The following is a 21,770-nucleotide window of genomic DNA, read 5'->3' on the forward strand; positions in this document are numbered from 1 at the left end:
CTTTCACATGAGCTACAAATCAACAGTGCAATTTTATTGGCAGTGGGCAATGATAACTCTGATGATAGATATCTACATTCAAATGCAATCCTTTATATGGAGTAAACGAGATGAACGAAGATATGCCAAGGAGATAATGAGCTGCACTATCCACACCTAGCATTATACCAACAGGTTTCGATGTGCCAAGCTGAAAATGATAAAGGATAATAGTCTGAGTAGGATCTACATGAGCAGGATCTACATGAGCCAGAAGAAGGTTATAGAGTTTTGCTATATGCTGCCTTGATTCCTGCACATAATGTGCATTATAGGCCTACCACTACCACAGGCAAGCGATGTGATTCAATGCTCTCAGGATTGACGTATCTGGCATATTCCACTGCTGCAACGGTAAACATCAATTTGACTAATGCTGTCACCTCTTTTTCTGCAGGGTAACAGAGACGATACTCAGCGTTAAATGTCACCGTGTTGCTGCGTTTGAGATAGCACAGATAGCTATTAATTGCCACCATATGGTTATCTGGTTACCAACCTGTTGTCGATCTCTCCCACAATGATTTGCTTCGTGTGCATCACCTTCCCAGTTCAAGCTTACAAACTGCATAGTCATGTGTTAACTGAGCAGCTGTGGGATGCTTCTGAAAGTTGATGAGAGGCATACGGATGGTGTTGCGGGCTAGTGTCTTGTTCTGATGGTGGAGGCATATTGCTTTCAATGGGTAAAATAAGGAGGCCAGCAGTAATTGATGCCTTGAAAAAAAGATCATGTAATATATTCTGTGAATATTTGTATTTATACCTGGGTGGCTGTTATTTGGATGGGGATATAGAAATATAGAAACATAGAAAATAGGTGCAGGAGTAGGCCATTCGGCCCTTCGAGCCAGCACCGCGATTCAATATGATCATGGCTGATCATCCAAAGTCAGTAATTCGTGCCTGCATTCTCCCATATCACTTGATTCCGTTAGTCCTAAGAGCTATATCGAACTCTCTCTTGAAAACATATAGTGAATTGGCCTCGACTGCCTTCTGTGGCAGAGAATTCCACAGATTCACAACTCTCGTGAAAAAGTTTTTCCTCATTTTATTCTTAAACTGTCACCCCTGGTTCTGGACTCCCCCAACATAGGGAGCAATTTTCCTGCATCTAGGGTGTCCAATCCCTTAAGAATTTTATATGTTTCTACCATAAGATCCTCTCTCATCCTTCAATGAAAGTGAATATAACCCCAGTCGATCCATTCTTTCATCATATGTCAGTCCTGCAATCCCGGGAATTAAACTGGTGAACCTACCCTGCACTCCCTCAATAGCAAGAATGTCCTTCCTTAAATTATGAGACCTAACCTGCACACAGGACATTGGAGCAGAACGCTATTGACTGCAAACTTGATGGGCATTCATCTGCCCTTTGTTCTTTATGTTGTTCCGTGCAGAGGGGTAAAAAGTCACCTCTTCCCTTTGATTGTGATCTCTGAGCTGATTGTTGTTTTCCATTTCGTCATGGAAATGGAGATATTTTCTTGAGCTATTCAAAGTTATGTGAAGCCACAAACCGAGAAGTGTTAAAAATGTTACACTTCTTAAGAATCATCATTCTTTTGCGAATTGTTGTTCTTCAAGGTGAAAATTAAATGCATTTGAATGACATAGTTGGAATGTTTTGAGAGGAAATCACATTAGGTGATATTTGACTGGCAGTTGTGACGTCAGGGATGCAGTCAGGTTACCCACCCACCTGAGATCAAGTTTCATACATCAGCAGCAGCAGCAATTAGAGCTTGGCAGCAATTACCTTCTCTTTGTCTAAACTTACCCTAGCGTGCTGTTTCCTAGCACCCACCTTTACATCAAGGCAGTTCTCAGCAATGGAAGAGAATTTTGACTGCAGAAGTCTGGGCTTTTGATGCTTTGGGTTAGAAACGGACTGTTGGATACATTTACCATGCAAGGTATGTTTCACACAAGATGCTGTGCTTGATACCATGCATAAATCATACTTATAAATGACGACGACAAGGAGATTACTTCATTATTTTCAACAATGGTAAATTGAAGGGAAGTTTTTATCAAAATGTGAGCTTGCGTTGAAAAATGGCTCGACTCAAGATCTGCAGATTAAGGAACTGAAACCTAGGTTAGCCATGCATAGCAACAAGTTTGAACTAGACCGGAGTATATTATAACCGTGTGGACATGTGTGCAGCAGAAAGCTACTGGTAATTTACTTATTTTTTTCCAATCAGATTTCACATTGGGTAGTATTTTTTGTACATTCATTTTTAAACCTCAAAGTATACAAGTATTTTCAAAGAAGTATGAGCCTGTCTTAATTTTGTTTTAACATTATTTTTCTTCACTTTTTCTAACTATCCAGTTTAGCATCAATGCGTGATGTACATTGGCAGAATATTATATGAATGTGGGTTATATTGAAACTGGTAACAGTACAACTGATGATCACTATGCATCAACAATTAGAAACACTTGATATTATTCTGAAATTATTTTATGAACAAAGATTTCTATAAGTTTGAACCTAACGTGGAGAATAGTATTTTACAGCTCGCATTTTTTGCTTTAACAGAAATCTAACATAAAGTCAGCAGATCTTTTTATGCTGTTGCTTGCCCCTGTGAATTATTCATTTCAGCAATTCTGGAAGAGTCCTGTTGGCATTATCATAAGGTCCAGGAAGCCTGATGCAGGGATGGAGGAGAATGGGTTCTGAGCACCATTACTTTTGTGGTATTAGAGGTTGACCATCTGATCCTGGGTGTATTGAGGACTGTTCTGTAAATTTTAAACTATCTCAGGTGGCCGATTAGGAAAAGGGGAGATGCAACGAGACCTGGGTGTCATGGTACACCAGTCATTGAAAGTAGGCATGCAGGTGCAGCAGGCAGTGAAGAAAGCGAATGGTATGTTAGCATTCATAGCAAAAGGATTTGAGTATAGGAGCAGGGAGGTTCTACTGCAGTTGTACAGGGTCTTGGTGAGACCACACCAGGAGTATTGCGTACTCCTAATCTGAGGAAAGACATTCTTGCCATAGAGGGAGTACATAGAAGGTTCACCAGACTAATTCCTGGGATGGCAGGACTTTCATATGAAGGAAGACTGGATAGACTCGGCTTGTACTCGCTAGAATTTAGAAGATTGAGGGGGGATCTTATAGAAACTTACACAATTCTTAAGGGTTTGACAGGCTAGATGCAGGAAGATTATTCCCGATGTTGGGGAAGTCCAGAACAAGGGGTCACAGTTTAAGGATAAGAGGGAAGTCTTTTAGGACCGAGATGAGAAAATCATTTTTTACACAGAGAGTGGTGAATCTGTGGAATTCTCTGCCGCAGAAGGTAGTTGAGGCCAGTTCATTGGCTATATTTAAGAGGGAGTTAGATGTGGCCCTTGTGGCTAAAGGGATCAGGGGGTATGGAGAGAAGGCAGATATGGGATACTGAGTTGGATGATCAGCCATGATCATATTGAATGGCGGTGCAGGCTCGAAGGGCCGAATTGCCTCCTCCTGCACCTATTTTCTATGTTTCTGTGTTTCTATGTTTCAGGCACTGGGATTATAACTGATCAACCCATGAACAATTATGCTTGCTTGAAGTGATCTACATTTATCATAGTGGTGTGCCAGAATTGTTCATTATATCCACCATTGCATTAGCATGAAGAATGGTGTTGTGTGATTGCTCATTGATACAGGCATTTGAACAATACCACCACCTATAATACTATGTGCATTAACAACATTATTTTTGTGGAGGCAGTAAGCTTTCCAGAAAGTAATCTATTCTTACACGTACTTGGCAGGGCTTTACTGGAATACAGTGATGTTAGCAGAATAAACTCCATGTCAGGCCTAAGACCAATATTAAGCAACAATGTTTAATACAAGGAAAAGGCAGATATCAATTTTAAAGTTGCAGCAGAAAATATAAAGTGATTTACTAAGTTAGATGGTCATTCAACTTACCACTAACATATATTTTGTAAATTATATTCTGAAAGAAAAGATAATTTATTTGTTCAGGCACGTCAGTTAGGATGACTAAGACCACAGTTAAGGACACAAAGTGCTGGAGTAAGGCAGGCAGCATCGCCAGAGAACATGGATAGGTGACGTTTCAATTCAAGTCCCTTCGTCAGACCACAGTTAATGCATTTGCCGTGCTCTGCTGGGTTTTTTTCCCCAATAGAAAACTACAACCACACTATCTACCAACTTCTGTAATTGGTTTCAAATATTTACCTCTGCTAACTTGGCTCAAGACCACTTTAGCCTTTAATTTCATTGTGTAGAAATGCTCCAAGATATCAGGCTGCTTGATATTTTTACACTTTTCTCCAGGCCTGCCTTGATCCAACAAGTCACTCCTTGTCTTGAAAGATTACAGGGGAGTAGTTTTATTGCAAATAGTTTTGTGTGGGTTACAATCTGTGAAGGACTGACAGGAATGTGGGAATAATAAAATTAGTTTATGTAGGATTAGTGTGATAATAGGAAGTTGATAATCAACGTGGACTCAGTGGGCAAAATCGCTTATTTCCAAGCTGTAGCTCTCTGTGACTTTATGACTCATCTAGCATGTTTAACGGAATGATCTTGAAAGATAATTTCATTTGGGAGGAACTGTAAGTTTCTCATTACTACATCCTTGTGTAGTTGGTTGTAAAGTTGTTGGTTTGAAATAAAACTTTATTGGCAATAAAGTTGAACTCTTTAAGTATGGAGAAGGTAAGTCCATTCAAGGAATTTATGCTTGGAGTAAGAGGATGTGAGCGAAAAGAGTACTTTGTGTCTGTATTAACCAAGGAGAGGGACATAAGATATAATGAAGACACGAGAAACTGCAGATGCTGGAATCTTGTGTAAAAGCCAAGTGCAAAGTTATTCAGCGGGTCAGGCATCATCTCTGGAGGACATGGTTTGGCAATGTTTCAGGTTGGGACCCATCTTCAGACTCTTCAGGAATAAAGTGAGTATATTATAAGCTATAATAATATGCTAGAGCAGTTTGAGATCAAGAACGAAGTTGGATCCCTTGATAAGATGGATAAAACCCAGGCCTTGATGGGATCTATCCCAGATTATTGAAAGATATTGTAGGGGCCTTGATGACAATTTGTATACTCTCTAGGCTCAGGGTTGAGATCTTTATGCAAATCTGGTTATGCAGATTATTAATTTCATTGTGTCAGCTAGAGTCAGTTATTAAAGATGGGATAGCAGCACATTTGGAAAGTGGTGAAATCATTGGACAAAGTCAGCATGGATTTACAAAAGGTAAATCATGTCTGACGAATCTTATAGAATTTTTCGAGGATGTAACTAGTAGCGTGGATAGGGGAGAACCAGTGGATGTGGTGTATCTGGACTTCCAGAAGGCTTTCGACAAGGTCCCACATAAGAGATTAGTTTACAAACTTAAAGCACACGGCATTGGGGGTTCAGTATTGATGTGGATAGAGAACTGGCTGGCAAACAGGAAGCAAAGAGTAGGAGTAAACGGGTCCTTTTCACAATGGCAGGCAGTGACTAGTGGGGTACCGCAAGGCTCAGTGCTGGGACCCCAGCTATTTACAATATATATTAATGATCTGGATGAGGGAATTGAAGGCAATATCTCCAAGTTTGCGGATGACACTAAGCTGGGGGGCAGTGTTAGCTGTGAGGAGGATGCTAGGAGACTGCAAGGTGACTTGGATAGGCTGGGTGAGTGGGCAAATGTTTGGCAGATGCAGTATAATGTGGATAAATGTGAGGTTATTCATTTGGTGGCAAAAACAGACTATTATCTAAATGGTGGCCGACTAGGAAAAGGGGAGATGCAGCGAGACCTGGGTGTCATGGTACACCAGTCATTGAAAGTGGGCATGCAGGTGCAGCAGGCAGTGAAGAAAGCGAATGGTATGTTAGCTTTCATAACAAAAGGATTTGAGTATAGGAGCAGGGAGGTTCTACTGCAGTTGTACAGGGTCTTGGTGAGACCACACCTGGAGTATTGCGTACAGTTTTGGTCTCCAAATCTGAGGAAGGACATTATTGCCATAGAGGGAGTGCAGAGAAGGTTCACCAGACTGATTCCTGGGATGTCAGGACTGTCTTATGAAGAAAGACTGGATAGACTTGGTTTATACTCTCTAGAATTTAGGAGATTGAGAGGGGATCTTATAGAAACTTACAAAATTCTTAAGGGGTTGGACAGGCTAGATGCAGGAAGATTGCTCCCGATGTTGGGGAAGTCCAGGACAAGGGGTCACAGCTTAAGGATAAGGGGGAAATCCTTTAAAACCGAGATGAGAAGAACTTTTTTCACACAGAGAGTGGTGAATCTCTGGAACTCCCTGCCACAGAGGGTAGTCGAGGCCAGTTCATTGGCTATATTTAAGAGGGAGTTAGATGTGGCCCTTGTGGCTAAGGGGATGAGAGGGTATGGAGAGAAGGCAGGTACGGGATACTGAGTTGGATGATCAGCCATGATCATATTGAATGGCGGTGCAGGCTCGAAGGGCCGAATGGCCTACTCCTGCACCTAATTTCTATGTTTCTATGTTTCTATGTTTCTATTATGGTTATTCTGGTTAAGAGCTACCATTAATTCCACATCCACTATACAGGCCATCCCTGGGATATGAACAGGTTCCATTTATATCGATGTCCATAAATCGATTTTTGTCTCTGTCTGAATATAAGCAAGATCAGTTGATATGGTAACAATACACCCACAGTATAGCAGTGAATGATGCTGAACAGGGCCAATTAAAATAAACACGTTGTTATTGTCTTCCTCTGCCTGGTTACAACATGTTTCACTGTATCTTGGAATACATGTCAATGATAAACTAATCCCAATATCCAGTGCTTTTTTTATTGACAAAATGGTGCCAGTACACACATAGCAATAGGTCACAGGATGCAATCGCTGCTGTACATCAATCTAGGTTTTTAACTCTTTAGAAGTGGTAGTACTAGGGCATACTGTCACAAAAAATGCACACTGAACATCAATACCAATGGTACAAAATCAGTATTTCACGTTCAATGACTGGTTTTCATGGACTTGACATACTAGAGGCCATTATATTATTTAATGAAGTTCATCACACAAGAATCAATATAAGCAATTGCTTGTCAATTTCCAAAGCAACTCTCTTTATGTTGCCTCCCAGGGTGAAACTGTCTGTACTCTTTAGAGCCAATGGTATCTGATTACTGCAGGAAGGTTACACGTAACCAGTTTTTTTTCCAATGCTAGTTCTTGGTTGTATTAAATAATATTGATGGGAAGTTGCTCATCTCAGGGTGTCCAAATTCAAAACCCAGGGACGGCCTCTCTGTACTCTCTGGTTTGCGTTCTATGAATGGGAAGCTTATAATTATACTGTTGTGACTGTGATTAAGTCAGTTGAAGCTATTCTGAATAAAAGATATTCGTCATGACAAGCATGCAGATTGCAGACCAAGTTGAAAGCTGTTTCTTCAAAGAAATGCAGTAGGATCTCACTAAACTCAAAATATGTCAAGTTTTTATCATCTTAAGAACAAAGATAACTGCAGGTGATTTAATACAATTTCAATAGGTACAATGACATTGTTTACTTCAATATTTTGGGTGCACATAAATGATTTAATTGAATTATATTTACAATGGGAGCACGTCTTAAACGACAAGACACCTCTGAATATCAAACACTTTGCTGGGACAATAATTCACCCAGATGGTCTAAAGGCTTCTGAAACCCCACATACCCTTAATTAGTGTTTTGAGGGCTGTGTGTACATAAATATCGCAATCATTGATAAACAGAGGAAATATGCCTATGACCACGTATGATGTGTGTTATAACAAAATTAGTCTAGTCTGGAACCCGTCCTTGATTTTTGTCACAATGGTGCTGTAGATCATGGATTAGGAATATAGTGGCTGATCTACAGGTGCCTTTTGCCTAACATCTCAGGATCAGGATATAAACCATTTCTCTCGAGTGGACTCCAGCTGTGTGTGGGCCATTAGCCTGCACTCTGTAGACAGCAATGCTTGTTTACTGAACAATCCTTTTAATTTCAAAACTGATTACTGTCTATAGTTTACATTTGAACGTTTTTCATGAAGACCAACCAGTTCTCTATTGTAGTTCTGCCTGCTCTCCACATAATTCCTGAAGGATGTCCTATGTCTAACAATCCTTAATATATACTCACCCTAAAGTTTAGAAATGAATTTCTTTCTGAAACTGAAGAGCCAAATGAAGTGAAAAATTCCTGGTTGAATACCATTAAGGCACCAAGATGTTTCTTTTTAATACTTCATCCCTTTGGCTGTACTGGATTCTGAGCTGCATGGACTAATATATTCATTTGCCTTTTGGAAGGATACAAATGTTACGTAGATTGAATAATGTCCCACTTTTTTCTTCTCTTCTTTCCTGACTGGAAAATAACAGACTTTCGGGGAGCTTGAGAAGATTAAAACCAAGAAGAAAAAATCAAAAACTATATTTTTAAAACACTTCAAAGTTCACTTCCTCCTGATTTTGGTTAAATATTTCAAGAAGAAACGTTTGTATAAGTCAGGAAATCATCAGGCTAAAACTGAGACTCAAGCGGCAGCAGATGCTCGCATTATGCTAACATATCTATTTCATTAAATGTACTACTCAGAGGCCCATCACAGGATTCAGCAATTGTGTTCAGAAGGTTAGTGTCAGTGAAAGTTTGAGAGAGCTTTGCTGGGCTCCCTGCTGGTTGGCATCAGGCTGTGTAGAAGCTGATCACACGGATTGTGATACCAATGTCAATAATGAGCCAAGGATAAGCAATATTACAGTGATATTTGGAACATTTTTGCATTTCTTTCAATGACAGCTACAAAAGTATGGCAAAGGACAAGCACTTTGTGTTGGGCAATGTATTAGCGAGGAATAAACTTTGTGCTTATCTTTTTACAATAGGAAGATAATATGGTTCACCAGTGCAATCGTTGCAGAGAAATCAAGGAAGAATAATATACAATGGCTAACTATGACCACAAAAATGATACAAAGTGCGGGAGTAACTCAGCGGGTCAGGCAGTGTCCCTGTAGAATGGTTCAATGGGCCTTTATTGTCACGTGTACAGAGGTACTGTGAAATTTGATTTAACATACAGTCATACAAAAAAGCAAGAAGGTACAAAACAACATAAAGATTAAACATAAACAATCACCACAGCGGCGCGTGAGAATCCCTTGGACACACAGCATAAGCGGAGACCCACAGCCATCAGTTCAATGTAGGGGCCACACACACGCTCCTTCACCGTGATGTGACCAGAGTTGTACCGACCGCTGTCACTCTCTCTGCAGTCCCTGTCCGTCCAAACAGTCAGAAAGCCGTCCACACCTGCACCAGACTCCAGGATGTTCTCAAGGTGCGATGGCCCCACAAACACTGAGATCACTGCACTCACGGCACTCCCTCCGAGTCCCCACCAGCACAGGCGGCAGGCTTCCTCCTTTTCTCCCGCGGTCGTGGCAATCGAAGCATCCGGAGTTGGGGCGATCGAAGCACCCACAGTCAGTGGTCGAAGCCCGCACAACGGGGCGATCGAGGCTCCCGTGATCGGAGCTGTCGAATTTCCTGCGGTTGGAGCTCCCGATGTCGATCCCTAACAAAGGGACCGCCAGCTCCACGATGTTAAGGCCGCAGTGCAGACGGAGATACGACACGGAAATAATTGCATCTCTGTCGGGGGAAAAGATTAAAAATAGTTTCCCCCAACCCCTCCCCCCCACCCCTTACATAATACAAAACTAAAGATACACTAAAACATAAAAATTAAACAAACTAAAAACAACAAAAGAAGAAAGGAACGAGACAGGCTGGTGACGACACTTATGGCGTCACCGGCTGGCCGAAAATATGGATGTTCTCCAGGGATGCTGCTTAACCTACTGAGTTACTCCAGCACTGGGTGTCCTTTCGTGTATTAATCAGGATCTTTTTATATAATTTGCATCCTTTTGTATATTAGCCAGACATTTCCCTGTTTCTGTTTGTTACCACAAAAAATACTGTCCATAAATGATTAAGGTTTGATCAAGGAGCTTATTCACAATTTTTTAAGAGAAAACTAGCTCCAGAGCACTTAAACGATTAACATCTGGAATCCCTAAAAAGCAGACATGAAATGTTTTTGTTTCTTCAGTGACCTCCTTTCTTCAACTCCTTTCCTCTTGCTTTGCTGAATTGATCCATGTAACATTGGCATCCGGCATACACTAGACAACACATTTCAATACAGAGCACCGTTCACAGATATATTGTGGAGCAGGAGGCTCTGTGGATCAGGATATTATATAAAAAAAGATCGGGGGATGCAGTTGGCTCCAGCTGGTGGCATCTCCTCCCCAAACACATGCTAATATTCCTCCTACTTTGAGTTGGATGTGGGCTAAATGTTACATTCATGTTTTTCTTGCATGAGAAGGTAGGATTGCTTACATTTTACAGATGAGTAATTGACTGTTAACAGAAGTAACGGTGATCTCATTGGCAAATGACTGGAGCATGACCTGAGGTGAGGGCTGTTATGGTGCAGGCTGGGGCAAGCAGTGCAGCTGCACAGCACCGTGATGCAGGACTCACTCGATAGCTGCTCCAAGTCTGGCATGGTGAGTGTGCGATGTTGCCGGGAACAGGCAGTGGCTGCAATGTGTGTTGATTTAACACCCGTATTCTAAGGTTTATCTCGTTACCTCCTCTTCGACTTATAGAGAAGTCTTCTTTCGTGTCCATCTTCCATGTTTCAAATGTTGACCGCTGTCATCATCCGTCCTGAAAAAGACGCAAGGTTCCGGCGACAATCAGTGGGAGCCATCACTTGTTGCAATAGATGATGGTGGTAGCAGAATTAGCTCGGGATACTTCCAGTTTCCAGCCCTGTGACGTGGACGCTTCTGCTATGGGGGGCATAGAGTGATACAGTGTGGAAACAGGGCCTTCGGCCCAACTTGCCCACACCAGCCAACATGTCCCAGCTACACTAGTCCCACATGCCAGCATTTGGTTCATATCCCTCTAAACCTGTCCAATCCACGTGCCTGTCGGAATGTCGGGATAGTCCCTGCCTCAACTACCTCCTCTGGCAGCTTGTTCCATACATGCACCAACCTTTGTGTGAAAAAGTTACCCAACAGATTCCTATTAAATCTTTTCCCCTTCGCCTCAAACCTATGTCCTCGGGTCCTCAATTCACCTACTCTGGGCAAGAGACTGGGCATCTAACTTGATGGGAGTGCTCTTGGCTTTGCTGCACAGCTCTCCCCAGCACAGAGATGTCTCTCTGGTCAGAAACACAACATTGGTCGCTGGCCCGCTACTCATTCCTAATTGCTTCTGAAAAGGTAATACTGGGCCTATCCTCTTGGATACCAAGTCAGTGGGGTCAAGTATTGTGCTTCAGTCGGAGGTTCCTGCATTTAAACCCAGAATGAAGGAAAAACAAAAAAATTGTGAGCTTCCAAGTCGTGCCCATATATTTGTGTATGGCATCTGCATATTATTAACAAGGCCAACATTAACTGCCTGTGCTTGATGTAAACACTCTTGAGGACTTCCTGGACCATCACAGTTCACCGGATGCAGGTATTCCCACAATGCTGTTGAATGGGGACTTCCAGGATTAGATAAATTTGAAGGAGACCTGTTCTTCTTCAGTGTGTACTAGCTTTGGTGATAAAGGCTGTGGGTTTCTGAAGTGCCTATTTCTAGATGGTGTGGTGAGCTGGTGTGGAGGGAGTGAGGATTTATGATGTTGGGTTGGTGGGTGGGAGGGGGTACGTAGTGCTTGTCCAACTGGCTGCTTTCTCCTGGATGGAATGTCCTTCGATCTCGATTGCTCTATGGAGCTAGTCGGTGACAATTCCACCAGAATCGTGCCTTGTAGCTAGAGGAGGGCAAGATATTCAGCATGGTACACTCAATCTCTGACCTGTTCTTCTTCATTAGTAGTGTCGGTATTCATATAGCTTGCCATAATGCATGTCTAACAACATATCAACCACCCACACACCCCAGAATATGAAGATGGGAGGTTTGGTGATGATCATGTTGTTGGCACTTAAGATTGGGAGGGTAGACTACCTCTTATTGTATATGGTCAATTTAGTTTTAGTTTATAGTTTTAGAGATACTGTGTGGAAACAGACCCTTTGGCACATGGAGTGCACGCCAATCAGCCATCACCTAATCAGCCAGTTAACCTAAACCACTGCACGGGAGGAAACCCATGCAGCCAATGGAGGAACATACTAATGCCTCTGTCCCACTTAGGAAACCTGAACGGAAACCTCTGGAGACTTTGCGCCCCACCCAAGGTTTCCGTGCGGTTCCCGGAGGTTTTTGTCAGTCTCCCTAATGGTCGAAAGTGTTTTCCGCTTCTTCTATGTTCCGGTGATTATTTCAAAAAATTCAAAACCGACCGCGACTAAAAATAGGTTGCCGTTTTAAAAATCGGTCATTTTTTAGCCGAAGCCGGTTGCGACGCTAGTTGAAGGTGGTTGCCGGAGGTTGCAGGTAGTGGAAGGCAAGACCTCCCTGGTGGAATATAACTGGGTGAAAAAAAGGTCTTACCTTCCACTACCTGCAACCTCCGGCAACCACCTTCAACTAGCATCGCAACCGACTTCGATTAAAAAATTACCGATTTATTAAACGGCAACCTATTTTTAGTCGCGGCCAGTTTTGAATTTTTTGAAATAATCGCCGGAACATAGAAGAAGTGGAAACCACTTTCGACCATAAGGGAGACTGACAAAAACCTCCGGGAACCTCTGGGAACCGCACGGAAACCTTGGGTGGGGCGCAAAGTCTCCAGAGGTTTCCGTTCAGGTTTCCTAAGTGGGACAGGGGCATAACTCTGCCACAAACAGCATCCAAAGTCATGATCAAACCCGGGTCTCTGGCACTGTAAGGCAGGAACTACCACTGCACCACTGTGCCACCCAATTTGACTGGCACGCCTCTGTGTAAAAAATGTTGCTTGCCACCTAGAAGCTCATTCATTGTTTCGTGTAAAGGTTTGTTAATCTTGGGTGACCTGCTAAACTGTTTTCGGAAGGAAGGGTCAACCACATTGCTGAGGTCTGGAGTATTACATAATTCAAGTAGTATTCTTTCCCTGAAGGATAATTGCGTGTCTTCTCAGCTTTTATGCAAACCTTGCTCACCATAAACAATACCGTTTTAAAAACTATGGTTAATTCATCTACGTTAGACACACAGGCCAGTATGGCAAGATTTGAGCATGGATCATATGGGTCATGGTGGAAATTTTTATTTGGATAATGTTTTTTTAATACACGGATGTCAATGTTTTTGCTTTTACTTTAATGCAGTTATAAATATTGCATGTCAAATATTAAAATGGTGTAAAATGCAAATATTTTACATTAACTAAAATAGCAAGTGTGAATACAAACTTTGTTTCTCCTAAACAAACGTATTTATTCAATAATAATGGTTGGAGTTTGTATGTAGGATTTGCAACAAACTAAACCAATGCTTGTGAACTTTCATTCTGGCACGGCTCGTAACACTCCAGCCGTTTCTCAGCACTTTCAGACCAGAAACGTTTCATTCCTTTTATTCTTCTTTTCCCCGATGACATTTTCGATGAGTTCTCACTTCCCGTGTTCTCGTCCCAGGCCCACTGGACCCATTACTACTTATTCCTGATCAGGACCAGATTTCTTTTACTTTGCTTTAACTTGAACTACTCCAGCCCTCTACTTAATGCTCATCGCATCTGTTCTCCCTGCTTCCCTGTACTGTATTATTTTTCCACTGCCTGCTGCATTGGGATGAAGTCTGTGTTCCCTTGAGTGTGCATTGGTTTCACTTTAGGTAATGCTTTTAAACAGGGTAAAAGGTGAAAAGTTGAGTGTGTGTGACAAATCCGTTTATATATATATTATTTTTATTTTATTATTTCATTTCTTTGCATTATGTATCCTGATTTTTGCTCAAATGTACCATGGCATCTTGACAATAATATTAGTGAAAAAATAAAGATTTCAGAAGGATTGAATCAATAAACCGATGTAGCTCATTCTCGATTTGATAAGTAGTATGATCAGTCAGGAATTTCCCAGTTTAAGCACTTATCAGGATGTTCTGTAATGTAAGGACAAGTTTGGAGGGATATGGACCAAGCGCAGGCAGGTGGGACTAGTGTAGCTGGGACAAGTTGGCCGGTGTGGGCATGTTGGGCCAATGGGCCTGTTTCCACACTGTATCACTCTATGTCTCTCAGGAAGCCAAGTTCATTATGTGACATGTCGCGGGGTGACACCTATATGGTCGTGAGTAGTCGTCCAAAGAGTCATAAGTTTTTCATGTTGAAATTATTCGGCGACCTGCTGCGACTATGACGGCAGTCGCCGAAAAAAATCGCGTAAGTGGGACAGGCCCATTAGAACTTCACCAACCTCAAATCCATCCTGACCAGTAATATGGCCATGTTGACTTCAACAGTTAACAGTGTTTAATTGTAATGTGTACTAAAATGGAACAATGACATTCATTCTTGCAACAGCATGACAAATCTTTAAACACAGTACTCAACATATAACACAAATAAGTTCAATGAATATAAAATCCTAATTTGTTAAAGAGACATATTAATGCAAAAGCAAAACAAAAGGCCAGTCCTGAGTGCAACCAAGACAGTTTGTGGTTCAAATTTTAATTTGTGTCTGTAGTGTTGAATAGCCTGATGGTTGAAGGGAAGAAGCTGTTCCTGAACCTGGACATCACGGTTTACCTTCTTCCAGTTGGCAGAAATGAAATGAGAACATGGCCCTTGATGATGCTACCTATTGAAGCATGTGTAGAACGCATGGTGCTTTTCCGGGAGTGATACCTCACTGTCACTTGAGCTGCCACATGTTTTCCGTGTCGGTAGTGATGACATGCAGCCCTGTCACAGCTGCTGAATGTCCATCTCATCCTCCAGTTTAGAGCAAAAGTCTCTTTTAGCCTTTTTGATGGCAGCATCCAGGTTGTATCGGAACTTCTTGTATGAATCTGCATCACATGACGCCGGCTTATAGTTTCTTCCTGCTTCCCAAAATGTGTAGCTTTGTCAGTTAATTATCCACTGCATATTGCCTGTGTGTAGATGAGTAACAGCATCTGCGGGAAGGGGCAGAATTGGTGGGAATGTGGGGAGAATAAAATAGGTGGGGGTAGGATCAGTGTTTTACAGAGGCCTTGATGGTTCCAGCAGGCTTGGTGAGCTTAAATGCCTATTTCTGTGCTGTATCTGAAATAATGCTAACTATAATTTTGAATTATTTAGGTTGAATGGAACTCTATACAAAGTGATAAATTTCTAAAATTGCTATTCTGGAATGATTAGCCACAGTCAATCTTCAACTGGTTTTCTCAGCCACCAAACCATGTATTCACTTTGGATCTATTGAGTAATTTCAAGATTTGTTACTATACTATTATAATATAAAATGGTGTCCAATATGAGAACCAAAACGCATGTTTCTTTGCTAAAATCAGTTCTATTCACACAGCAATTGTGTTTAGGATTGTATGCAGTTCCAGCCAATACGTTGTTCCTACTCCTAACCAATAATCACATTTTAATTTTATGAGCATATTTAATTAAATAAAAATATCCTCTGACATAAGGTGAAACATGAGAATGCAGGAAAACAAAATCCTTAAGAATACTGATTACATTGCTTTTTTTTTTCACAATCACAAAATATTGCACCTCTCTGAGTAGCTATGTAAAATTATGCCATTGTGCTTGCAAACTTGAATGGATCGTGATTTAATTTATCTTGCTCTCTCATGTTCTTACCATTTTACCATTTTACCATTTTTGTTCCAGAGTATCAGAGTATCCAGAATAGGTGGCTTTATTATATTTGGCGTCTCCCTTTCCAGACATTTTGATACACTTTTTTAAACATAGGGTTTTTAATATTTAAAACCAGCAAAATGCCATTGAAAGTGTTCCTTTTCAAAAAAAATAGTTAGATATTTAGCATTTCATCCAAATTGTCGCTTTCAATAGGTTTTAGAAAATAGAATATTGAACAGTACACCACTGGAACTGGCTCTTCGGCCCCCAATATCTGCCCATATACCTCCATTCCAGGCATATCCATGTGCTTATCTAAAAGTCTCCTGAACACCACTATCATATCTGCCTCCATCACCACCCTTGGAAGCGCTTTCCAGACACCTCTGTGTAAAGAAAAATTTGCCCGGCTCTTCTTTGCTAAACTTTGCCCCCTTCACCTTAAAGCTCTGCCTTCTAGACTTTGATATTTCCACCCTGAGAAAATCCTATCTAACTATCTGATTATCCTATCTAAGTCAAAGGAAATGTTGTGGCTCTTAGAAGTAAGAGCCACAACATTTCCTCTCAGTAGCTTGATGTTGCTGCGAGAATGTTTTGGTCAAATCAAGAGCCACAGTTTCTAGTTCTGGATCAAGGTGAATCAGGTGATAGGGGGGTGGGTGGGTGTGTGTAGGGGGGGGGGGGGGGTGCAACCATTGAAAGCTAGCCACTCCCAACTGCACAAGGTGCTGCTTTAAGCATTGATTAACGTGTTATCAGTCTGGTCAGTGATATTTAAAGGGATCATTGGAGGCTCTCCATAAGAGTTCATTAAATCTTCTATAATTATGTTTCTATGGCACTAGATTATCCACCAAAAGAATAAGTGAGTGCAAAAGGTAAGACAGACCCATTTGCAGCCAGATTATTTTTTTGTCTTCCTCCTGAGATTTCTACCATCACAAAAAATAATTTTTAGTCAATATGATTAACTCCAAATGATGTCCAAAAGAAGTTGAGAGCATTGAATTGAGAGAACTGGCTTATAGGTTCCAGTAATGTCCCTTTTATAGTACAGAAGACCTACATTCCTGCACTAGTTACACTTCCAGTGAAGTTGTTCCGGTACATTACAGCACAAGCAATCACCTGACAGTGTGGAACATTGCCCAGATACCTGTTCACATTACATCAGACAAATCTAATCTGGTTTATTACTACTCCTAATCATAAGCTAAATGATGGAAAGTGTCAGGCAGCACATATTTACCAAGAACCTACCTGACCTCCCAGTGGCTCAGCACTTCAACTCCCCCTCCCATTCCCAATCCGACCCCTCTGTCCTGGGTCTCCTCCATTGCCAGAGTGAGCAACACCGGAAATTGGAGGAACAGCACCTCATATTCCGCTTGGGGAGTCTGCATCCTGCGGGCATGAACATTGAATTCTCCCAATTTTGTTAGCCCTTGCTGTCTCCTCCCCTTCCTTAGCCCTCAGGCTGTCTCCTCCCATCCCCCAGCCCTCGGGCTCCTCCTCCTCCTTTTTCCTTCCTTCTCCCCGCCACCCCCTATCAGTCTGAAGAAGCGTTTCGGCCCGAAATATTACCTATTTCCTTCGCTCCATAGATGCTGCTGCACCCGCTGAGTTTCTCCAGCATTTTTGTGTACCTTCGATTTTCCAGCATCTGCAGTTCCTTCTTGAACACATATTTACCAATAACTGGTTTGTTAATGCAAGTTTGGTTTCAGCAAAATCACTCAGCTCCAGACCTGGTCTTTGTCCAATAATAGACCAAACAACTGGATAATAGAGGTGAGGTAAGAATGACTTCAAGGCAGCATTTGATCATGATGCTGTGGTGAAACTGAACTTAATGGGATCAAGGAGAATATATTTCAAAGGTTGGTGTCATATATGGTACAAAGAAGGTGGTTGTGCAGGTTTGAGATCAATCATCTCAGCCCGAGGGCATCACTGCAGGAAGGAGCTTCTCAGGCTAGTGTCCTAACCCCAACCATCTGCATCAATTACCTTTTTTTCAGGTCATAAGGTCAGAAGTGGTGATTTTCACTCATGATTGCACTATACTCTGTTGCTCAATACTCTTCAGCAAGTGAATCTGCCCATTCCTGGTCCTGTAGTGAACATCAGCCATATCCCCGAAACAACTCCAAGGATAATCCATTTGAAATATACAAAAAATTTCTCATGCTTTTATCAAAATAGTGATCGATGGCTACTTACGGTTCACGCATGCTTGTTGTTACAGCTCCAGAACGGCAGCCATATCAGTTCAACAAAAACGATTTAGTTTTGATCATTTATAATTTGCAATCACGTTTTATTTAATCATATACTTCTGTTAATGCCTTGAGCTTTGTTTTAACTTTGCGCAGAGTAAGAAACTAATTTTCTGATAATGATGTTGAACTATTGGCAATGGAAGATATTCTTATTTGGTTGTAGTGCTGGAGAAATTTGTGTAACTGGAACAAAAGAGCATACAAATGTAATTGGAGCAAACCCAAAATTGACCTGTGCACCAAGAGGCAATTTGTGCAGTTTTCAGTTACGTTCACAAGAACTTCAGGATATGATTACAGTGCTGTCATTGGAATTATATGTTTGACAAATGAAGTTATTTATACATAGAACAGTTATGAAGAGTTTTTGGCACTGGCTGCTTGATGAAATGAAATACTGTGTCAATAAAAGTAACCGATGGAAACTATTTCCATTTCACACACAAAGATCTGTGGTTCCTGACGTTTTTCAGATGGTGTTGTCCCGACCCACCCCATGCTGCAACTTGTATAATTGTTATCATGTGTAAATGTAATGCAACATAAACCACTAAGAAAAGCTTCCACATACAGACTGTATTTTATTCACTTTCAATTGTTTATATTTTTACATAATACTATTTTTATATGTGAGTAACATTACCTTTAGCATTAATTGATATCTGTGGTACAATGCATCACTGTTGAGTATGAGAGTGATCAAATCATTTTAATATTTGAAATGCTCTTCGCTGTAAAGTCACAGGAGAAAGAAAGTTCTGCAGCATTAAAGATTCAGCCAATAATTTACAGCCTTTTATCTGAATAGACAACCATATTAGATATGTGCCAGGTTAGGAATGCAGCAGCTGCATCTTTTTATTACTCAAATCTTGTGTCCTGTTTACATTTCCAATAATGTCATGCTTGACTTTTACAATAATATCAGGCTAACTTTTAAATATCACAGGTTCTTGTAAACTGAGAATTGGCACATCTCTGAATCATGTTAGCTGAATGCAGATGTACATTTAATTGTATTTGTTCAGGTAAAGAGAATATATTTTCTACAAATGAACAGAAAATTAGAAGGGTTGATATACAATTTCTGTGATGTATTGTCTATAACAAATTTCACCCCAATGTTTTTGTTCACCACCATGGCAGAGTTAAGTATAGAGTTTCATCTTGGAGCCTTCGTTTTTTGTCTTTGCTTTGAATTTTCATTCATTTTTTGCAAATTCCAATTTATTCTACCTTTCTCATTGTTTTCATTTACTACCCCCATACTATCATTAAAACAAAATGTATGTTACAGAAAGTCAATGCGAAAAGTATGTTGTACAAACATTTTTTATTTGGGTTATAAATCAGTAAAAGTTGTTCAAGTTCTTCTGTCAATTCAATCAGCTCCATGTTTTATTGGCCAGTGTTGTTCTGAGTAACTTGCCAGGGACACATATTGGCATTTGCTCAAATCAGCTTTTAAATTTTAAACATTACAATCTTTCAAATGTGCAATGAATTGCAAGTCCCTTTAAACATCCCAACTGGATTTTTCTTTAAAAAAAGGTTTTGCTTCTGGGAGTAATACAAAGGATACAAAGGACATTTATTATCACATACACCAATTGGTGTAGTGAAATTTGACTTGCCATTGCAGCACACAGATAAAGATAAGACACAACATTAAAGAATTTAACAATAAACATAAAAACTTCCCCCCACAATGGTTCCCACTGTGAGGGAAGGCACAAAGTCCAGTCCCCATCCCCATGTCCACCCATAGTCGGGCCTATTGAGGCATCCGCAGTCACCGCTACGGGGGCCGATGTTACAGGCCCTTCTTCGCCGGGTGATGGTACTCCGGCGTCAGGAGAACCCTCTCAGCGGCTTGGGATGCCTGGAACGGCCACTTCCTTACCGCGGCTTCCAAAGCCAACAGGCCGCGCTGGACGGAGCTCCACCACTGGTGATCTCGGCAAGAGATCCCAGGCTCTCGATGTTAAAGTTCAGCGCCGCCGCCCGCGGCTGGCTGCTCCACAGTCCCGCAGCTCCGCGATGTTCCAATCGGCGGTCCCAGCATACCGGAGCTCCAGTGGGGTGACCCGGGCAAGGCATCGCCCGCTCCACTCCGCGATAGCGCTCCAGCGCTGTGCCGCCACCGAAACCGAGGTTCTGGGTGGTCCCTTCAGGAAACGCCGCTCCAGGCCCGCTGGTAGACCGCGAGGACAGGTCGACGGTGCAGCCCGCAGAAAAGACGCCACTCCGACCAGGTAGGGACCCTGAAAAGCAGTTTCTCCCTGGGCAGCCATACCCGTACAGGATGGCGCCCCTCCTATTGGATACAGTGGAGAGAGATTACTATCGTTGAGCTCTACACTCAAAACAAGTTGTTTTAAAAATATTTTTGTTAGGCTTGTATGTGTCTCTTACATGTGAAGTAGTGAAAACAGTGCTGCACTCAAATATTCAGAATGCACAAATATCCTCATGGGTGCTAGGAATAGAAACAAATCATGCCAGGATACTTTTTATCATATAGACATTGAACAAGAAAAAAAGAGTCAGTCGAAATGTACACTGGAGCAACAGTATAGTTTGTGTGCGAGCAGTGACATTGGCCAAATGGAACATATTCAGTCCATGATTTGATCAAGCTCTTGAAGAAATCTAAAGTGCCAATTGCTGATATGTTGATATGCCATGCTGACTATGGGCATCCCAATGCATGGGCTCAGTGGTAGAATTGCTGCCTTACAGTGTTTGCAGCGCCAGAGATTTGTAGGTTAGTTGGCTTGGTTAAAATGTGAATTGCCCCTAGTGTGTGTTGGATAGTGTTAATAAGCGGGAATCGCTTGTCGGCGCGGATTCGGTTGGGCCGGTTTACGTGCTGTATCTCTAAAACTAAACTAAGTCCCATTCATAATGCCAATATCCAATGTGAGTAGTCATCTGTCGAATTATCATTGTCGAATTACCCTCTGCACTCGATGGAGCTATACCAAGAACAATAGTATTCATGGGGTCCTAGTACCCGGAGTTTAGCATGGTCATAATTAAAATAATGTAAAAATAATTATTGATGGAAGGCATCAATCCATAATTATGTGTTCTGAAAACTCTCAAATTGATGGAGCTCCATGTAAACATATGGGACCATGGGACAAAAGGTCTGATCAGTAATATTACTGGAGGCAATGATTGGAAACTAAAGGTCAATTGAAATGTCATTTGAACATTTTTATTTCTACTTTTGACAAGCATTTGCGTTGAGTAAAATTCTGAATAAAGTAAACATTTTTTATTGGCACCACTTTTAAATACCAGTGCCATTGCCTTTGCCATAGAGGCAATGCTATTATAATTATTTTAATAAAATCAAATTACTGGAGTTACTCAGTGGGTCAGGCAGCATCTCTGAAAAATAATTTTATCAATAATCTGTACCCTGTGAGGGAGATAGATCGATCAAGAAAGGAGTGAGAGGTGTCAGAGATAGTTCAAGTATGTTTCATAATTATCTTCACGAGGAAAAGCAGTAAAATTTCCCCCGAGTACAAAAAACTGTGATGTGGAGTCAATCATGGCATAAGCAGATAATGTCATAATATTGGGT

At 41.3% G+C, this 21,770-nt stretch overlaps 1 protein-coding gene across 3 annotated transcripts in view; it reads left to right on the top strand.

The window, feature by feature from the left end:
- znf385b (zinc finger protein 385B) overlaps positions 1 to 21,770 on the top strand; it is a 263,021-nt gene that overhangs the window by 123,375 nt on the left and 117,876 nt on the right. Inside the window, exon 1 of one of the 3 annotated variants that reach the window (XM_033023837.1) lies at positions 1,772 to 1,961. The exons of the other annotated variants lie outside the window; for them this stretch is intronic. Coding sequence (XP_032879728.1) covers positions 1,916 to 1,961 — 46 coding nt within the window. The 5' untranslated portion in view covers positions 1,772 to 1,915. Of the gene's footprint in view, positions 1 to 1,771; positions 1,962 to 21,770 lie in introns of those variants that run through there. 3 annotated transcript variants of the gene reach the window in all.

The sequence above is a fragment of the Amblyraja radiata genome, chromosome 7 (genome assembly GCF_010909765.2).
Source record: "Amblyraja radiata isolate CabotCenter1 chromosome 7, sAmbRad1.1.pri, whole genome shotgun sequence".
NCBI classification, from domain to species: Eukaryota; Metazoa; Chordata; class Chondrichthyes; order Rajiformes; family Rajidae; genus Amblyraja; species Amblyraja radiata.